This window comes from Chrysochloris asiatica, unplaced genomic scaffold (assembly GCF_000296735.1).
Source record: "Chrysochloris asiatica unplaced genomic scaffold, ChrAsi1.0 scaffold00152, whole genome shotgun sequence".
Lineage (NCBI taxonomy): Eukaryota > Metazoa > Chordata > Mammalia > Afrosoricida > Chrysochloridae > Chrysochloris > Chrysochloris asiatica.
This window is the reverse complement of record NW_006408670.1, coordinates 1,971,959-1,991,442: the sequence shown is the minus strand read 5'-3', so window position 1 is coordinate 1,991,442 and position 19,484 is coordinate 1,971,959. Positions and strand designations below refer to the sequence as shown.

At 38.9% G+C, this 19,484-nt stretch overlaps 1 protein-coding gene across 1 annotated transcript in view; it reads left to right on the top strand.

Moving 5' to 3' along the window:
- MSN (moesin) overlaps positions 1–19,484 on the top strand; it is a 153,466-nt gene that overhangs the window by 118,331 nt on the left and 15,651 nt on the right. The window contains exon 3 of the mRNA XM_006870794.1: positions 14,625–14,720. Coding sequence (XP_006870856.1) covers positions 14,625–14,720 — 96 coding nt within the window. The remainder of the gene's footprint in view (positions 1–14,624; positions 14,721–19,484) is intronic.

The following is a 19,484-nucleotide window of genomic DNA, read 5'->3' as shown; positions in this document are numbered from 1 at the left end:
TCTATGCCCTTCCTTCCTTATTTTGATACTTCTGTGGAGACTGAGAGACATTGCTTTGCTCTCAAATCTTGGAATCTGAGGAAGTAGAAAAATTATATGTACTGCTTTCTCTTTGTTTACAAAAGAAGACTCAGTGTTCAGAGAGGTTAAAATCCCCCGATTGATTCTGAGACTATCTAAGCCACACCCACATTGTGAATAAATGAGGAAGTTCAATCCCAGAGAGGCAAATGTGCTGCCTCAAGTTTACTCAGCAAATTGGAGATAGAAAGTTTCCTGATACCTGATTCAGTCTATGAAATTGAAGGGCAGCCACCATGCCTACCCCCAGTGAACATTGAGGGCTGTTGACTTTGGGGCATGGTTTTCCCCCAAAGCAATTGTTGATTGGGCATACTGGGAAAGCCGGGAAGCTATCTAGGTGCTAATGTAATCAAAGTTCATTATCTGACTCTAGCATCTGGGCCAAAGAGAGAGAAGGAATTTAGTCACTTGAGAACTGCAAGTGCCCTAAGTTCCTGTGAGCCCTTGTTATTAAGAGGCAGTATATTACAGTCCTGGTAGAGTAGTGGTTACGAATCGAGCTGCGAGCCTCAGGTCAGCAGTTTGAAACTACCAGCTGTTCCGCAGAAGAAAGATGAGGCTTTCTCTCCCGTAAAGATTTATAGCCTCGGAAACCCTGTATAGGGTTGCTATGAGTCGGAACTGACCCCACGGCACATAACAACAACAACAACATATTAGAGTCCTGATGTGGCATTGTGGGCTAATGTGTCAGACTGCAAAGTCGTTAGAACTGCAAGGTCAGTGGTTTAAGCTCACCAGCTATACAGGGTCACTATGGATTGGAATAGACTCAAGGGCCCCTGACAACAACAACATATTAGAGTAGAAAGGGTACAGGCTTTGAAGTTAGTTATGTCAGGGGTCCAGTCTAGGGTCTGTGGGTTTTAGACAGGTTGCCTCTCTAAGCCTTAATTTCCTCATCTATGAAATGGAACAAAATGGAACAATATGAACTATTGCTTAATTTGCAGAAAAAAAGATGAGGTTTTCTGCTCCCATAAAGTTTTATAGCCACAGAAACCCTACATAGGGTCCCTGTGAATCAGAAACAACTCGACAGCACACCACAACCATCACGTCTTCATTGGGGCCTCTAAAGCTTTAGATTGTATTCTGTAGGCATGACTGTGTAGACTGGCCTTAGATGCATGAAAGAAACTTTGTGGATGTGAGTGTGTGTATGTTGAGGGGAGATACATGAAGTCTTTGATCCTTGCATCTATCTCCAGATAAATTTTGTAGATACTCTATCTATCTTACACCACTCCAGCCCATCCCCTGCAACCATCCCTTCCCTCCTCCCTCAAAAAAAGAATAAAGGGGATTGTTTTGAGTATGAATCCTTTAGGATGTGGCCTAGTTCCATTGCCAGCTAGAACCATTAACATGTTAGTGTCATCTGGTACAGAACAAACCTATCTGTCTTCCCCTGTCAAGCTTCTCTTTACAGCTTACTCTTTACCAGGAGGTCAGTATCATCACTGTACTGATGCTGCTACACTACTGCTACACTACTCATCCTGTTTCCATTCTCATTTCTACCTTAAATCTGTGTCATAAAAAGAAGCATCTTAGCCCCTAGGAACAGCACAGCTTCAGTGTGCATAGATATTTCTTCTTAGGCTATCGTAAATGGAACACAGTCTGATGAGTGTGGACATTATTCCCAGTTATTGATGTTAAAGGATAATATATGGCGGAAACTCAAGGAATTAATCTACCAATTTCTAAACCTCTAGCCTCTAATCTATTCTGGGAATTAAAGCTGCATGGCATGGTAGAGGAAGGGAGGGAGGTGGCAGAAAGCATTAGATTCAGAGTCAGACAGACAGAGTTTGAATCCCAACTCTGCAACTCACTAGCTATAGTACCTTGGACAAGTCATTTCACTTTTTTTTTTTTTTTTAAGGTTTTTATTGTGGATTGAGTGAAAGTTTACAGGGCACATCATCAGTTTCACATTCAACCATTCATATGACTTGTTTCATTACATTGATTCTAATCCCCTCCATACATCATCAGTTAACAGTGTTTCTCTCTATCCTCTTTGGCTTTTTTGGGTGGAAAAAACTTTGCCTTTTTGGAATTTACAGTCTCGGCTTTTAGAGAAGGTTTTTACATTTATCTGTGGATATCCAGGGCTCATGTATGTGATTACTAACAAGCATAACTGAATAATCAGATGAGGGACAGTTTGTTATGTCTGCTAGGTGGCTAAAGTCTGATCCTCAGAGCCTATGGTTTGGACGGTCTGCAACGCTTGGGCCCACAGGGCCTTGAACTCCTGACCAGGTCTGCACGGTCTGCATCAGATTCCCCCTTATTTATTATTTGTTGGGGGTTGGAAAGTCATTTCACTTTTGTGAGCTGTACTTTACCCATCTGTAAAACAGGCCTAATTGTATCATGAGGCTATTGCAAAAGTTAAAGGGGAAAATAGATGCAAAGTTCTTAGTATGTAGTAGTGCTCATAGGTTACAGATCACATCTCTTCCTCACCAGAAATACTTTTTGTAAAGAAATTCTGACATCGCTCAGCATGGTTTTAGCTTCTACTCAAGTGTTTTTGTTTTGTTTTGTTTTTTACCTCTTAAAGACTTGCACATTTATTATCTTATAGTTTCTGTGGATCTGGAGCCTGAGCCGGGTTTAGCTGAATTTCCTGCTCAGAGTCTCACAGATAACAATCAAGGTGTTGTTGGACAGTATTCTCATCTGGAGGCTCAACTGAAAAATCTGCATCCAAACTGGTTGGTAGAATTCATTTCCTTGTGGTTGCATAACTAAGGGACAACATTTAGTGGGCTGTCAGCTAGAAATCGCTCTCAGGCTCCAATGGATTTTGTGCTACTGCTTGCCATAGGGACTTTCTCAACATGACTGCTTGTTTTATCACCCATCAAGAAGTATGTCTGCTGAGACAGAGTTTTCTGTAACATAATGTAATCACAAGAATGATAGCCATATTCTATTCATTAAAAGCAAGTCACAGGTCTCTACTACACTCAAGGGAAGGGGATTTTATAGGGTGTGGACGTGGGGATTACTCTGTCTGCTTGCCACACCTTCTCCTTCATCCTCTACTGCCATTGTTTATTTGTGCTGTAATATTGGAAAACAAGTCTTTGGCCTGAATGTAAAAGGATAGGAGTTGAAATTTGAGTTTCTTGATACCCTGAAAGCTCTAGAGAGGAAAATAAAATAATGAGATAAAATTTTTTCCGAAGTTCAGCAACCTGTGTTGTTCCTGTGCTCCATTACCACAGATAACTGAGTGCTGACTACTTACAATGTTAAGATTATTAAAAGCCAACACATTCAGTACATTCTATGCATTACACAAGATAGTAACATCAATCTTATTTACTAACGAATTTCAGTTTCCGTCCATGTAAAAATTCTCTGGATAGAAATAGATACTATTAAAGCACAACCAGTGACTAAAAAGATTACCTCTGTTTGGGGGTTCAACCATGTTCATAAAATGTACCACATAAAGTAAAATCTCCATTAGAAATCATCCATGACGTCACTAAAGTTAGCTTGCTTTCTGTTTTTAACATTTGTTTGAAAAGGCCAGGATCAGACTTATTTTAAAGCTATGCATCGAATATTGAAGGTAAGGTGTAAATCATCAAGATGATAGCCAAGTTGCTTTTTTTTACAAGTTTACATATTTAAATTCCTGGTAAAAGATAGGCCCAGAGCTTGTGTACATTTTAGATCCCCCTACTCACCACATATTGCCCTCAATTTCTCTCCCTTCCCATACACATTTATTGGGGGTCTTTTTTTTTTTTTTTTTTTTTTTTAAGCTTTTGTTGTGAATTGAGTAATAGTTTACATGGGAGAATTGGTTTTGCAAGTTGTACATGAACGTCCTGCCTGTTGACATACAACCTTTCTCTTTCCATGAGTCTAGAGCCCTCAGCAGCTCTATCTCTCCATGCCATCACCTCTGCTTCCATCTCTGGTGTCACTGATTCTCTCCTTAGGATCCCACATTCCACTCATACTCTTCTCTCTTGATGGTCCTAGGGTCTTCTGTTCCTGGATTGTTAGTTACACAACTTCTACCTCTACAGTTGTGATAATCACAATTAGTCTTGGTAACAATTACTCACTATTGAATCAAAAGAATCCTATCCCCATCTCCTTTCACCAGACCCATCTAGACCAGATGAAAACTATTCACTGGGGATTCTATCTTCCCCACCTCTCTCTGAAACTAAACTCCCTCTTGAAAACTTTTAAGCCAGACACTTTATGATTTTATAGCCCCCCGCCCCACTCCATTTTAGGTAGCCAGTGTCTAAGTTGCCTGTCTCTATCACCCTGTATACTGTGGTGATAGGCTTGATCCTTGATGTGAAGACTCCTTCCCTATCAGTTGGTATTTTAGGCAACTAGATCCATAAGCAAAGGTCAAGTGCATAAAATTGTAGCAATTTACACTTGCTTCCTGTATCAATTTTTTTTTTTTTTTTTTTTTTGTCTTCATCTACTCAAGTTCTGATCATGAAGCTATCCAAGCTAGGTCAGGTGAGTACTATTTGCAAATTTGGGGGTTCTTGCACACCTTCCTCCACTTTATATCAGCTAGACAATTCACTCTCAGCTCTAACCCACCATCAGTGTCCATGGTAATAGGAGTTCCCAAGTCTCCTCAAATTTTGGACCAACCAGCCCTTCCTCTTCTGTCTCTCATCTCATGGTCAACAGGAGTCTATGGGACATGGTGAAACTAAGCCCATATCTTTATTATTTATTGCCTTTTCCTCACTTTCTCTCACAAGTAGATCAGTAAGCTTACATGCCTCCTCATGTGTTCCCTTTGAGTTTGTCTTAGAAGGGGGTTTGTCCAGAAGGGACTTGATTGCTTGTCTTGATGGCTCTCAGGTGAACAGCTTGATTGTTCTTGTAATAGCCAAACAGTCTGCCATTTGTTTTTGTTTTTCCCTGCTGGTATTCCTTTCAAGAAGTATCTTCTGTTCTTCTGGCTGCTCAGGGCTGGTCTGCATGTCCTTTCAAGTGGGACTTGTTTCACCTCAGAAGGTTCTGGATGGGGCTCAGGATTCCACCTAAAGTTCTATATGTTACAAAAGCTCCACAAGAAGCCTATTTCACAGGGCAAGTTCTAGAAACCTTTTAGGTATTCCAATCAGTTATAGACTGAAGATAAGCTTATAAACTTTCTGTCATCATGTTTCCTGATATTCCTTTCTATCCCACATAAGTATCTATTTTACAATAGTAGGCAAGGGAAACCATTACCCATAAGACAGTCAAGTATCTTAACATCATTTCCCCTCTTTTGCCCATTCAGACTATGCCTTAATCCCTGTATCACAGAGCCCTGTTGTTCCAAGGATGAGTGTATATCACTACTTACCACTGTCCATGCAAACCTGTCAGGATTGGAGGAAGACTCATTAACAACCTGTGATATGCAGATACAACCTTGCTTGCTGAAAGTGAAGAGGACTTGAAACATTTACTGATGAAGATCAAAGAGCATAGCCTTTGGTATGGGTTGCATCTCAATGTTAGGAAAACAAAAATCATCGCCACTGGACCAATAAACAACATTCTTATCAACAGAGAAAAGATTGACGTTGCCAAGGACTTCATTCTTCTTGGATCAACTATCAACACCCGTGGAAGCAGTAGTCAGGAGATCAGACGATGTATTGCATTGGGCAAGTCTGCTGCACAGGAACTTTTTAAAGTGTTGAAGAGCAGAGATGTCAGCATGAGGACTAAGGTACGCCTGACCCAAGCCATGGTATTTTCAATAACCTCATATGGATGCGAAAGCTGGACAGTGAATAAGGAAGATCATAGAAGAATTGATGCCTTTGAGTTGTAGTGTTGGAAAAGAGTACTAAAAGTGCCAGGGAATGCCAAAAGAACCAATAGATCTGTTTTGGAAGAAGTGCAGTCAGAGTGCTCCTTGGAGGCCAGGTTGGCTAGGCTCTGTCTCTCATACTTTGGACATATTGTTGGGAGGGAACAGTCGCTAGAGAAAGATGTCATGCTGGGTAAGATGGAGGGTCAGAGAAAAAGAGGAAGACCCCCAATGAGATGGATCAGCCAGGTGGCATTATTGATGGGGTCAAGTGTGGCAGTGGTAGTGAGGTTGACCCAGGATCGGACATTGTTTCATTCTGCTGTGCATGGGGTCGCTTTGAGTCGGTTCCAACTTGATGGCACTTGACAACAACAACAACATGCAAACCTACTTAAGGGTTCCCTATCTTCCTTGTTCTTCTATACCCTTCCACCTTTTTTTGTGTTGCCCTCCCCTTCGTTGTATCTTGCCCTCCCCAACATCAAAGCTATGATGTGACTATCCCCTGACCTGTGCTCTACCAGACTCTCCCTCACAACCCGGGTAACCCACAAAAAAATTATTGTCTCTTTTAGTATGGATGTAATTTATAAAAGTGGTCTTTTGCAATATTTGTCCTTTTGTGACTAATTTCATTAAGCATAATGTCCTCAAGATGCACCCATGTTATGTGGTGGTTTGCAGCTTGTTGTTATTCTTCAAGGTAGCATAGTATTGCATTTTGTGTATATGGACCACAGTTTCTTTATCCATTCTTCCATTGATGGACACTTAGGTTGTCGCCATCATTTTGCTATTGTGAATAGTGGAGCGATAAATATTGGTGTGCATATATCTACTCGTGTTCTGGCTCTTATTCTTGTGGATATAAACCAAGTAGAGGAATTTTTGGATCATAAGGTATTTCTATATGATCAAGAGCCAATGGTACTGAAGGAGGAAGTCCAAGGTGCATTGAGGAATTGGCAAAGAATAAGGCACCAGTAATTGATGGAATGGAAACTGAAATCTTTCAAGAAAGTGAGGTGGCACAGGAGGCACTCATTCATCTATGCCAAGAAATTTGGAAGAGAATGATCTGGCCGACTGATTGGAAGAGATCCATATTTGTGCCCATTCCAAAGAAAGGTGACCCAACAGAAGGCGGAAATCATCGGACAATCTGTTTAATATCTCATGTGAGTAAAGTTTTGCTAAAGGCAATACAGAAACGGCTACAATCATACATTGACAGAGAACTCCCAGAGGTTCAATCCCGATTCAGAAGAAGCCATGGAATGAGGGATATCATTGCAGATGTCTGATGGATCTTGGCTGAAAGTAGAGAATATCAGAAAGATATTTACCTGTGCTTTATTGACTACTTAAAGGCTTTTGATTGTGTGGATCATGACAAGCTATGGACAGTATGAGTATTCTGGAACACATAATTGTGTCCATGAGGAATCTGTACATGGACCAAGAGGCAGTTGTTTGAACAGAACATGGGAACACTAGATGGTTTAAAATTAAGAAAGGTGTACGACAGGGTTGTAGTCTTTCACCATATTTATTCAACCTGTATGCTGAACAAATAATCCGAGAAACTGGGTTATATGAAGAAAAACATGGCAACCTGCGATATGCAGATCATACAACCTTGCTTGCTGAAAGTGAAGAGGACTTAAAATATCTACTGATGAATATCAAAGACCACAGCCTTCAATATGTTTTCAATGTAAAGAAAACAAAAATCCTCACCACTGGACCAATAAACTGCATTCTTATTAATGGAAAAATGATTGCAGTTGTCAAGGACTTCATTCTTTTTGGATCAACTGTCAGAACTCATGGAAGCAGCAGTCAAGAAATCAAAGGACGTATTGCACTAGGCAAATCTGCTGCACAAGACCTTTTTAAAGTGTTGAAAATCAAAGATATCAGCTTGAAGACTAAGGTGCACCTGACTCAAGCTAAGGTATTTTCAATAACCTCATATGAATGTGAAAGTTGGACAATAAATAAGGAAGACCATAGGAGAATATTGAAAGTGCCATAGGCTGCCCACGTTGGAAGAAGTGCAGCCAGAGTGCTCCTTGGCGGCCAAGATGATCAAACTTAGTTTTTCATACTTAAGAGGGACCATACTTAAGAAGGATATCATGTTTGGTAAGGTGGAGGGTCAAAGAAAAAGAGGAAGATGCCCAGCGAGATGGATTGGCCAAGTGGCAGCATCAATGGGCTCAAGTGAGGCAACAATTGTGAGGTTGGCCTGGGATCAGGCAGTGTTTCATTCTGCTGTGCATAAGGTCGCTGTGAGTCAGCACCAACTCGATGACACCTAACAACAACAACAACAACAACAACAACAAGGTATTTCTCTTGCCAACTTTTCTGTGGAAGCACCATAACATTTTCCAGAGTGGTTGAACCATTTTACAGTCCCACCAGCAGTGTAGGAAGATTGCAGTCTCTCGACATCCTCATTGACATTTATTGTCCTCTGCATTTTTGAACTTTGCTGTTATTGCTGATGTGAGATGGTTATCTCATTGCTATTTTGATTTGCATCTGTCTAATAGCTAATGTTTGAGAACATTTCTTCATATGTTTCTTGACTGCTCATATGTTTTCCTCGGTGAAGTGTATGCTCATGTCCTATGCCCATTTTTAAATTGGGTTGTTTGTCTTTGTTTTGTAGAATTGTTGTAATTTTCTATGGATTTCAGAGAATTGTCCCTTTTCTGATGTGTCATTGCAAAAGACTTTTTCACATTCTGTGGGCTACCTTTTTACTCTTTCATTTAAATATTTTTTGTTGTTGTTTTATTGTAAATTCTGTGATAGTTTACATGGCAGAACACTAGCTTTACATTCATCCTATCGTATATCGTTTCATTGCTGTGGTTACAATCCCTTCCATGCATTACCAACCAACCAATGGGTATACCTGCAAACCTTCCTCCTGGTCGTCAGCACACAGCTCCTCTCCCTCTCTGGATCTAGAGTCCCCAGCAGTTCCCTCTCTCCACATCATTGTCTCTGTCTCCATCTATGGCGTCTCAGTGAAATCTTTTGGTACACGTAAGTTTCTAATTTCCAGTATGTCCAAATCATCTATTTTTTTTCCTCCTTTGTGCAATTCTTGCAGTGTTTGATAGTCTATGTGTGCCTTGTATTAGAGCCCTTAAATTTGTCTGTATTTTTTCATTGATGATCTTTATATAATTCTGGGGTTCACATTTAGGTCATTAATCCATGTTGAGTTTGTTTTTATATGTAGTGTGAGATAAATGTCTTGTTTCATTCTTTTGTATATCAAGTTCCAGTTTTGCCAGCACCATCTGTTGCAGAGACTATCTCCTCCACATTCAATGTACTTTGTCCCTTTGTCAAAGATCAGTTGGCTGAACATGGGTGGTTAACATCTGAATTTTCATTTCTGTTCCATTAGTCTATGTCTCTTTCATTCTACCAATATCAGGATGTTTTGACCACTGTAGCCATATTGTAAATTTTGAAATCAGGGAGGGAGCTTTGTACTTCTTTTTAAGAAGTTCTTTGCTTATCCCGGGACTCTTTCCTTTTCATATAAAGTTTGTAGTTGTTTTTTCCATCTCTTTAAAGGATGTCATTGGAATCTGGGTTTGGATTGCATTATATCTACAGATTGCTTTGGGTAGTAGTGACATTTTCACAATGTTGAGTCTACCTATCCAGGAACATGGTATGTTCTTCCATTTTTGTAAGTGTCTTTTGGTTTCTTGTGGTAGTGTTTTGTAGTGTTCTTTGTATAGGTTTTTTGTTTCTCTGGTTAGATCTATTCCTAGATATTTCATCCGTTGGGTGGCTATTGTAAATGGTGTCACTTTCCTAATTTCCTTTTCAGAGCTGTCATTTTTAGTATAGGAGAATTCAACTGAGTTTTGTTTGTTGATCTTGTATCTTGCCATTTTTCTGAATCTTTCAATGAGTTCCAGTAATTTTTTTGCTGTGTCTTTGGGGGTTTATCTGTATAGGATCATATCATCTGCAAATAGAATTTTACTTTTTCTTTGACAATTTGGATGCCTTTAATTTCCCAGTCTTGGATTATAGCTCTGCCTAAGACATCTAACACAATATTGAACAGGAGTTCTGATAAAGGGTGTCCTTGTCGGGTTCATGTTCACAAAGGGAAACCTTTCAGTTTCTCTCCATTGAGAGTGATGTTGGCTGTTGGTTTTGTATATATGCTCTTAATTATGTTGAGAAATTTCCCTTCAATTCCTACTTTGTTGAGTAGTTTTTTTTTTTTTTTTTTTTAATCAGGAATGGATGTTGGATTTTACCAAATTCCTTTTCTTCATCAATTGATACAATTATGCGATTCATTTCCCTTTTTTTTCTTCTTGATATGGTGGATTACATTGGTTTTCTAATAATTGAACTGTCTTTGCATCCCTGATATGAATCCCACTTGATCATGATGCATTCCTTTTGATGTTACTGAATTCTACTTGTTAGGATTTTATAGAGAATTTTTGTATCTATTTATATGAAAAATGCTGTTGTTGCTGTTAAGTGCCATAGAGTTGGTACCGACCCATAGTGACCTTATGCACAGTAGAATGAAACACTGCCTGATCCTGGGCCAACCTCAATATTGTAGCCACGCTTGATCCCATTGATGCTGCCACTTTGCCAATCCATCTCACTGGGGGTCATCCTCTTTTTTTCTGATCCTTCTTCACCTTCTCAAACATGATATCCTTTCCCAGCGACTGGTCCCTCCTGACAATATGTCCAAAGTATGGGAGATGGAATTTGGCTATCCTGGCCTCCAAGGAGCATTCAGACTGCACTTCTTCCAACACAGATCTATTTGTTTGTTTATTGGCAGCCCATAGCACTTTCAACATTCTCCTCCAACACCATAACTCAAATGCATCAATCCTTCTACAGTCTTTGTTATTCACTGTCCAGGTTTCCAATGCATATGAGGCTATTGAAAAGACCAAGGTTTGGGTCAGGTGTACCTTACACCTCAAGCTGACATCTTTGCTCTTCAACACTTTAAAAAGGTCTTGTGCAGCACATTTGTTTAATGCAATATGTCATTTGATTTCTTGACTGCTGCTTCCATGAGTGTTGATGGTTGATCCAAGAATGAAGTCCTTGACAACTTCAATCTTTTCTCCATTGATAAGAATGTTGTTTATTGGTCCAGTGGTGAGGATTTTTGTTTTCTTTATATTGAGATGCATTCCATACTGAAGGCTGTGCTCTCTGATCTTCATCAGTAAGTATTTTAAGTCCTCTTCACTTTCAGCAAGCAAGATTGTATCATCTGCATATCGCAGGTTGTTAATGGGTCTTCCTCCAATCCTCATACCATGTTTTTCTTCATATAACCCAGCTTCTTGGATTATTTGCTCAGCATACAGGTTGAATAAGTGTGGTGAAAGAATACAACCTTGTTGCACACCTTTCTTAATTTTTAAACCATTCAGTGTTCCCATATTCTATTAGAAAAACTGCCTCTTTGCCCATGTACAGTTTCCTCATGAGCACAATTAAGTGTTCCGGAATACTCATACTTCACAATGTTTTCCGTAGCTTGTCATGATCCACATAATTGAAAGAGATATTCATCTATAATTTTTGTTTTTAGTAATGTCTTTTCCTGGTTTGGGGATGAAGGTTATGCTTGCTTCATAAAATGCATTCAGATGTTATCCATCCTTCTCTATGTTCTAGAATAATTTGATTAGAATTGGTAACAGCTTTTTCCTGAATGCTTGGTAAAACTCACTAGTCAAGCCATTTGGACCTGGCCATTTTTTCACTTGGGAGTTTTTGAATAACCTGATCAATTTCTTCTTTTGTTTTAGGTCTGTTCAAATTTTCTACTTCACTCTGTGTAAGTTTAGATAGGTCTAATTTTATTATAAAAATGTATCTATGTCCCCTAGATTTTCAAATGTATTGGAATACAACTCTTCATAGTGTTCTGTTATTATCTTTTTTATTTCCATTGGTTCTGTTGTGACATCACCCATGTGGTTTCGTATATGAGTTGTTTGTGTGTTCTCCCTCTCTTCCTTTGTTAGTTTTGCTAATGGTTTGTCAATTTTATTAATTCTTCTAAGAACCAGCTTCTTATCCTGTTAATTCTTTGTATAGTTTTTCTATTTTCTATCTCGTTTATTTCTGCTCTAATTTTTATTATTTCTTTCCTTCTGTTGACTTCAGGTTTACTTTGCTAGTCTGTTTCTAATTGTTGGAGATGCTGTACTAATGTGTTGAGTTTGGTTCTTTCTTCTCTTTGGATGTGTGCGTTTATTGCTATAAATTGTCCTTCAGCACTGTTTTTGCTGTGTCCCAAAGATTTTGGTATGTTGTGTTTTCATTCTTATTTGTTATGTTCTGGACTCTTCCTTCTGTTGATTGATTTCCATGTGGTTTAGCCACATATGACTATCTCTGGTTGTTTTCTGTTCTTGTTGGATCTCAGTCCAAAGAACTCCCTTTAAGATTTTTTTAAGTGCTTGGTTAGCTTTGACAATGTCCCTTTGATTCTGTTTATCCTGGGATGTTTTGATTATACCATTGTATTTGATTGACAGCTTTGCTGGGTTAACCATTCATTGTTGGCAGTTTTTTTCTTTCAGGGTTTTAAATATGTCTCTCCATTGCCTTCTTGTCTGCATGGTTTTAGCTGAGAACTCAGAGCTTAATTTTATTTACTTGCCTTTGTAGGTAACACTTCTTTTTTCTCTAGCTGCTTTCAGAATTCTCTCCTTGTCTTTGATTTTAGACAGCTTGATTATGGTATGTCTCAGTGATTTTTTTTTTTGCTGGGGGGGGGTAGTTTATCCTTCCTGGGGTTCATTCAGTTTTTTGAATGCTTATCTTCTCATTTTTTAGGATGTTGGGGAAATTTTCTCTTCACCTATTTTCTCTGCTATTTCCTATCATTCTTCCTATTCTTGGACTTTAATAACCCTCAGGGTATTCCTTTTCATGTTGTCCCACATGAATCAGATTTTATTCAGATTTTTTAAAATTATTTTTTCTGTTCTTTCTTCTATCCTAGCAGTATTGAGAAATTTGTCTTCAAATTTGCTAATTCTGGCTTCCATCCCTTCGTTTCTATTCCTTTTCCCTTTCAGTGTGTTGTCCATTTCTGATATTTTATTATTAATCATTTGTATCTCTTTTTGTAGATTTGGAATTGTTTCCAATGCCATTTGTGTCTTATTTCATTGTTCCTGTAATACTTTCCTGAGTTCTTCCTTATTTTTCTCAACCCTTGTATGAAAAATTTGGATGCATCTTAATATCATTCTCCTGAATTCCTTTTCAGGCAGTTCCAAACATGTCCTCCTTCCAATAGGAATTCTAGGTCTATCTCTAGCTCATTTGTTTCAGCTACTGCATCTTATTTCTGGGCATAAGCAGAAATTTTCTGTTGACTTTCAGGCATTGTGGTGCTGTTGTCTTTTCAATAATTAGATGAATGCATATTGTTGTATCATTAAGGTTTCTGATTGCCTCTCAGTTGATGTGATTAGGAGATGGCCGTCTCTTTTCACTTCTCTTATTACTCAACTTAGAATAATTTTAGCAGGTGTTGGTTATTTACACTGCTCTGATGTATAGCAGCTTGTATTGTTTCTTGCCCAGATGGTGGAATTTTATAGGGTGCAATTGTAGGTTGGCTGTATGAGTGCAATTGGTGTCTCTTCTTGGGTAAGGTAAGGACAGAAAGAGTCCCCCCATGGTAAAAGGGGGGCAAAATAAACATATTTGGTACTAAAGTCTACAATTGCCACAAAAAAACCCAAATAAACAAAATAAAACCTAAAGCAAAATATTAATAAGACTTTAACACTCCTTTTTCAGCTTCTTGCCTGAGAAATTCAGCTTCAGCTTCAGCTGCCTGAGACATTTCAGGATGTTCCCGTTGCACCCTATGATGTAACTCAGATTTAGTTTTTATCCTTTTCCCTTTTTTGCCTCTCTCACCTCTCCTCAAGCTGGAAGGTATTTTTCCTAATGAGAAACAGCCCAGGACTGGCCAGAGCCATTTTGGAAGACACTTCCATTTTAAGATGCTCCTGTTGACTCTTTCTCCTTCTTCGATTCTGGGCCCAGTGAACTTTGCTGAGCCGATCCATGGGCATGCGTGATAAAACCTTCCAAAGGAGAGGGGGCAGTACCCACTCACTCAGGTACCCCCTCTAGTCACTAGAGTGGAGGTGGGCAGGCAGAGAAATTAAAGATAAAAGAATGGAAAAATGTTCACACCTTTATCTCTGATGATTGGTGAGACCTCTGCGATATGACTCCTCTCTTGATCTTTTATCTGCTCCATCTTACTCAAAATGGTTGCACCTTGACTCTCTGGCCACCGTAAATCAGAAAGCACCACATTTGTTGCTTCTTCCTCAAATTGTACTCGCAGTAAGACTTTTATTCTCCTAAATATTCCTTTATATGGAGCTCAGAGTTCTGGGACCGTCCTTTTAACTTGTTTCATCCAGTTTTCTTTGAATTACTGGTGAAAGTCTTCACAGCCCTTCTCTCTAATGCACCATCAAACCCTAAGTGTATTTTTATTTCCAGAATCTGAACACTTTGAGCACTTGGAGGGCAGGGATCATGGTGACTTAACCTTTATATCCTCTGGCTCTGGCACATGGTAGATAATCCAATCAATGGTTGTTTGTATTTTTTCTTCTAGGTGGTGAAAACTATTGGCTTGAGGGAAGTTTGGTTCTTTGGTCTGCAGTACCAGGACACTAAGGGTTTCTCTACCTGGCTGAAACTCAATAAGAAGGTAAGTACTCATCCATTTATTGGGTTTAGAACTCATTCTTTCACCAAACTTGGTCAGAGGCATACAATTTGTTAGGTGGCAAACTCAAGGCATCCAAGAATGTGCTTTTTACTCAGCAATCAATCAGAATAAGGACAGAGGACTCATGTAAGGCAAAGCTCTTGTTCTGTGAGCACTTTGACTTTCAACAATGACAATGACCTACCAAGGAAGAAGTGACTCTTCCTTTTCCAGTGAAAGCTCTTTTTGATGTTTGTCTTCTTTTGGACCATAGCCATTAGTGGTACTTTTAAAAGGTTTCGATTCCTTAATTCCTTCTAACTCTCAAGGGGTCTAGGAAATTTGTAAAAATAAGAGTTTCAGACTCTTGAATTGGGCATTATCCTTAGTCTCATAGTCCTACAATTCACTTGCCCCACCCCATTCCCTCCTATAAAACAAAACAAAAGCATCAGGAACAAACAGCTGATGCATGAAGTGTCTCATACATACAGACAATTCCCTCCTTCTTGATCTTCCTCTATTGACTCCAAATGGGATGTTTTCTTGTTTCTGTTATTTTTTTTTTCAGACTTAAATATTTTTTAATTGTAAATGGAGTAAAGGTTTATAGACAACAACATTAGCTTTATAGTAAATAAATGTACACTTTGTTTAATTTCAATGATTGCAGCCCCCTCCTTGCAATAAGTTACCTTACTTCCTCCATGTGGTTCCCCATTTACATCTTATATTTCACAAATAAGCAAAGCAAAAAAAATTGTTGCATACATACAAAAAAAAAATTACCTATTCACTTAAATGTCCCAAGGGCACATTCTGCAAGTCAGCCTCTTGCTCACAACCTTACTCAGTCCATGGGCTTAGAGCCCACAACTGCTCTTTCTCTCCATGCCACTGACTCTTCCACCATCTTTGCTGTCACCACTTTTCTATGTAGGGATCTCATGCTCCACTCAGGCTCTTCCTTCTTGATGGACCTGGGATCATTTGTTTCTGAAATGAAAGACTAACTACTCCCCCCTTTTAATTCTACAACTTCTACAATTTCAGTTTTGATAATAAAAATTGGTCCTGCTAAAAATATTCACAGATGAATCGTAAAATACTATCAGCATCCCCTCACCTCCATTCAACAGAACCATCTGGAAAACAGGAAAACTATTCAGTGAAGCACCATTTATCTGTCAGTTTGTTGTACTGTGGTGCCGTGTGTGTTCCTGTGATTCTGGAAGATATGCCATGGATGTTTTAAATACCATCAGGGTTACCCATGCTGGACAGGTTTCAGTTGAGCTTCCAGATGAAGACAGACTAGGAAGAAGGAGAGCCGGACTACTTAGGATATTTAGTCACTGAAAACCTTATGAATAGCAGTTTCCACTGCTATTGTCAGCACCACATTATTGAATATTGAAGCATGATGAAGAGTGCCAAAATACTGTCAGATATAGTGCCAGAAAATGGTTGGAAGGCACTCAAAATGTGACTTGAGAAGAGATGCCTCTTCAGAGTAGAGCTGACCATGATGATGTGAATGGTGTAAAGCCCTCAAGACTTTCATTTTCTGATGGAACACAATTCAAAATAAAGAGAAACATCTATAAACATTCATTAATAATTGGAACATGGAATGTACAAAGTATGATTCTAGGAAAATTGGAAATCATCAAAAATGAAATGGAACACATAAACATCGATCTCCTAGGCCTTAGTAAGCTGAAATTGACTGTTATTGGCCATTTTGAATCTGACAGGAATGACATATAGGAATGGCATCGCATTCATCATAAAAAGACCATATCAAGATCTGTCCTGAAGTATAATGCTATCTCTGATAGGATAATGTCCATTCACTTATAAGGAAGACTAGTTAATACCATCATTATTCAAATTTATGCATCAACCACTAAAGCCAGTGATGATGAAACTGACGAATTCTACTAATTGCTTCAGTCTGAACTTGATCAAACATGCAAGCAGGATGTATTGATAATTACTAATGATTGGACTGCAAAGATTAGAAACAAAGAGGAAGGTTTCGTGGCTGGAAAATTTGGCCTCGATGATAAACATGTTGCTGGAGATCACATGATAGAATTTTGCAAGACCAATTACTTGTTCATTTCAAATACCTTTTTGAAACAACATAAAAGACAACTATAAACATGGACCTCATCAGATGAAATACACAGAAATCAAGTTGACTACATCTGTGGAAAGAGACGGTAGAAAAGCTCCATATCATCATCCAAAACAAGTCATATGCAAATTCAGGCTGAAGCTGAAGAAAATTAAAACAAGCCATGAGAGACAAAATATGACCTAGAATATATTTCACCTGAAGAATAGATTTGATGCATTAGAAATTAAAGACCGAAGACCAGTAGAGTTGTGGGATGACAACAAGAACATCATACAGGAAGAAAGCAAAAAAGTCATTAAGAAGACAAGAAAAAGGAAAAGATCAAATTATACATCAGAAGAGACTCTGAAACTTGCTCTCCAGTGTAGAGATGCTAAAGCAAATGGAAGGAATAAGGAATAAATGGTTGATATTCAATCATTGCAAGAAATAACATATGATTAAAAGCCAGGGATCCTAAAGGAAGAAGTCCAAAGTACATTGAAAGTATTGGCAAAGAACAAGGGACCAAAAATTAATGGAATACAAATTGAAATACTTCAAAATAGTGATGTGGCACTGGAGGCATTCACTTATCTATGCCAAGAAATTTGGAAGACAACTAAACTACCTGGACAACTGACTAGAAGAGATCTGTATTTGTGCCCATTCCAAAGAGAGATGACCAAACAAAATGTGGAAATCATCGGACAGTATCATTGATATCCCTTGCGAGTTAAGTTTTACTAAAGGTAATAGAAAAATGGCTATAAACATACATTGACAGAGAACTTCCAGAGGTTTAAGCTGGATTCAGAAGAGGATGTGGACCATGGAATATCATTGTTGACATCAGATTGATCTTGGCTGAAATCAGAGAATACCAAAAAGTTGTTTACTTGTGCTTTATTGACTATGCAAAGCTTTTGATTCTGTGGATCATGACAAGCTATGGACAACATTGCAAAGTATGGGTATTCTGGAACACTTATTGTGCTTACAAGGAACCTGTACATAGACCAAGAAACAGTTGTTCGAACAGAACAAAAGAACACTGAATGATTTAAACTTAGAAAAGGTGTGTGCCAGGGTTGTATTTTTCCCCATACTTATTCAATCTGTATGCTGAGCAAATAATCCGAGACAGTGAGTTGCATGAAGTAAAATGTGGCATCAGGATTGGAGGAATACTCAGTAACAGCCTGTAATATGCAGATGATACAACCTTGCTTGCTGAAATAAAGAGGACTTAAAATACATTCTGATAAAGATCAAATACCACACAGATTTCAGTATGGGTTGCATCTCAATGTAAAGGAAACAAAAATCCTCACCACAGTACCAATCAACAACATCCCTATAAATGGAAAAATTATTGAAGTTGTCAAAGACTTCATTTTGCTTGAATCAACCATTAACACTCACGGTAGCAGCAGTAAAGAAATCAGATGACATATTGCATTAGGCAAATCTGCTGCACAAGACCTTTTTAAAGTGTTGAAGAGCAAAGATATCATTTTGAGGACTAAGGTGCACCTGACCTAAGCCATAGTATTTTTAATAATCTTATCTGTGTTGGAAGGCATACCATAGAAGAACTGATACATTTGAGTTATGGTATTTGAGGAGAATATTACAAAACCATGGACTGCTAGAAGAACAAACAGATATGTGTTGGAAGAAGTACAGTCAGAGAGCTCCTTGGAATCCAGGATGGCTAAACTTTGTCTCATACTTCGGACATATTATCAGGAGGGTCCAGTCAGTGGAGAAGGAAAGCATGTTTGGTAAAGTGGAGGGATGGAGAAGAGGAAGACCCCAGAGATGGATTGGCAAGTGGTGGCACTAATGAGCTCAGGCATATCAACGATGTGAGGTTGGCCCAGGACCAGGCAGTGTTTTGTTCTGTTGTGCATAGGGTTGTCATGAGTCAGTACCAATTAGATGGCACTTGACAATATTCAGTGAGGAATTTACCTTACCCACTGATTTTAAAACTAAACACACCCATGGAAGTTTGTAAGCCAGTTACTTCAGGCCTTTATGTTGTTGTGTTAAGTGCTGTTGAGTTGGTTCCAACACATAGCAACCCTGTATAGGGTTTTCTGAGGAGCAGCTGGTGAGCTTGAATCGCTGACCTTGTGGTTCAAATTGACTTTGTAGTCCAGCTCATTAACCCACAGCACCACACATAGTCCCCCCATTTTTGATAGCCAATATCTAAATTGCCTGTTTCTGTCAACACAGTACACTGAGAAGATAAGCATGTTACTTGATAAGGAGAATCTTCCATTCTGGTTGGAATTTTGAGCAACTGCATCTGTAAGCAAAAGTCTAGTATATCAAATTGTAGCTATTTACATAAGATCACAGTATCGAACACCTTTATTTTCCTCTGATCGAGTACTGATCATCTGAGCTCTAGCCATCCAATCTTGGTCAAATTGGTACCAGCTGCAAGTCTGGGAGTTTATATCACCCTGCAATTCAGACAAGCTGGCTCCTTCACTCTCAGCCCTAGCCCCCAGGGGCTAGGTCAGTGCCCATGGGCTTGGATGTTCATACAACTCCCTAAACTTCAGACCAGCCAGCCCTTGCTCTTGTCTCTGTCATCTCAAGGTCAACGGGTACCAATGGGA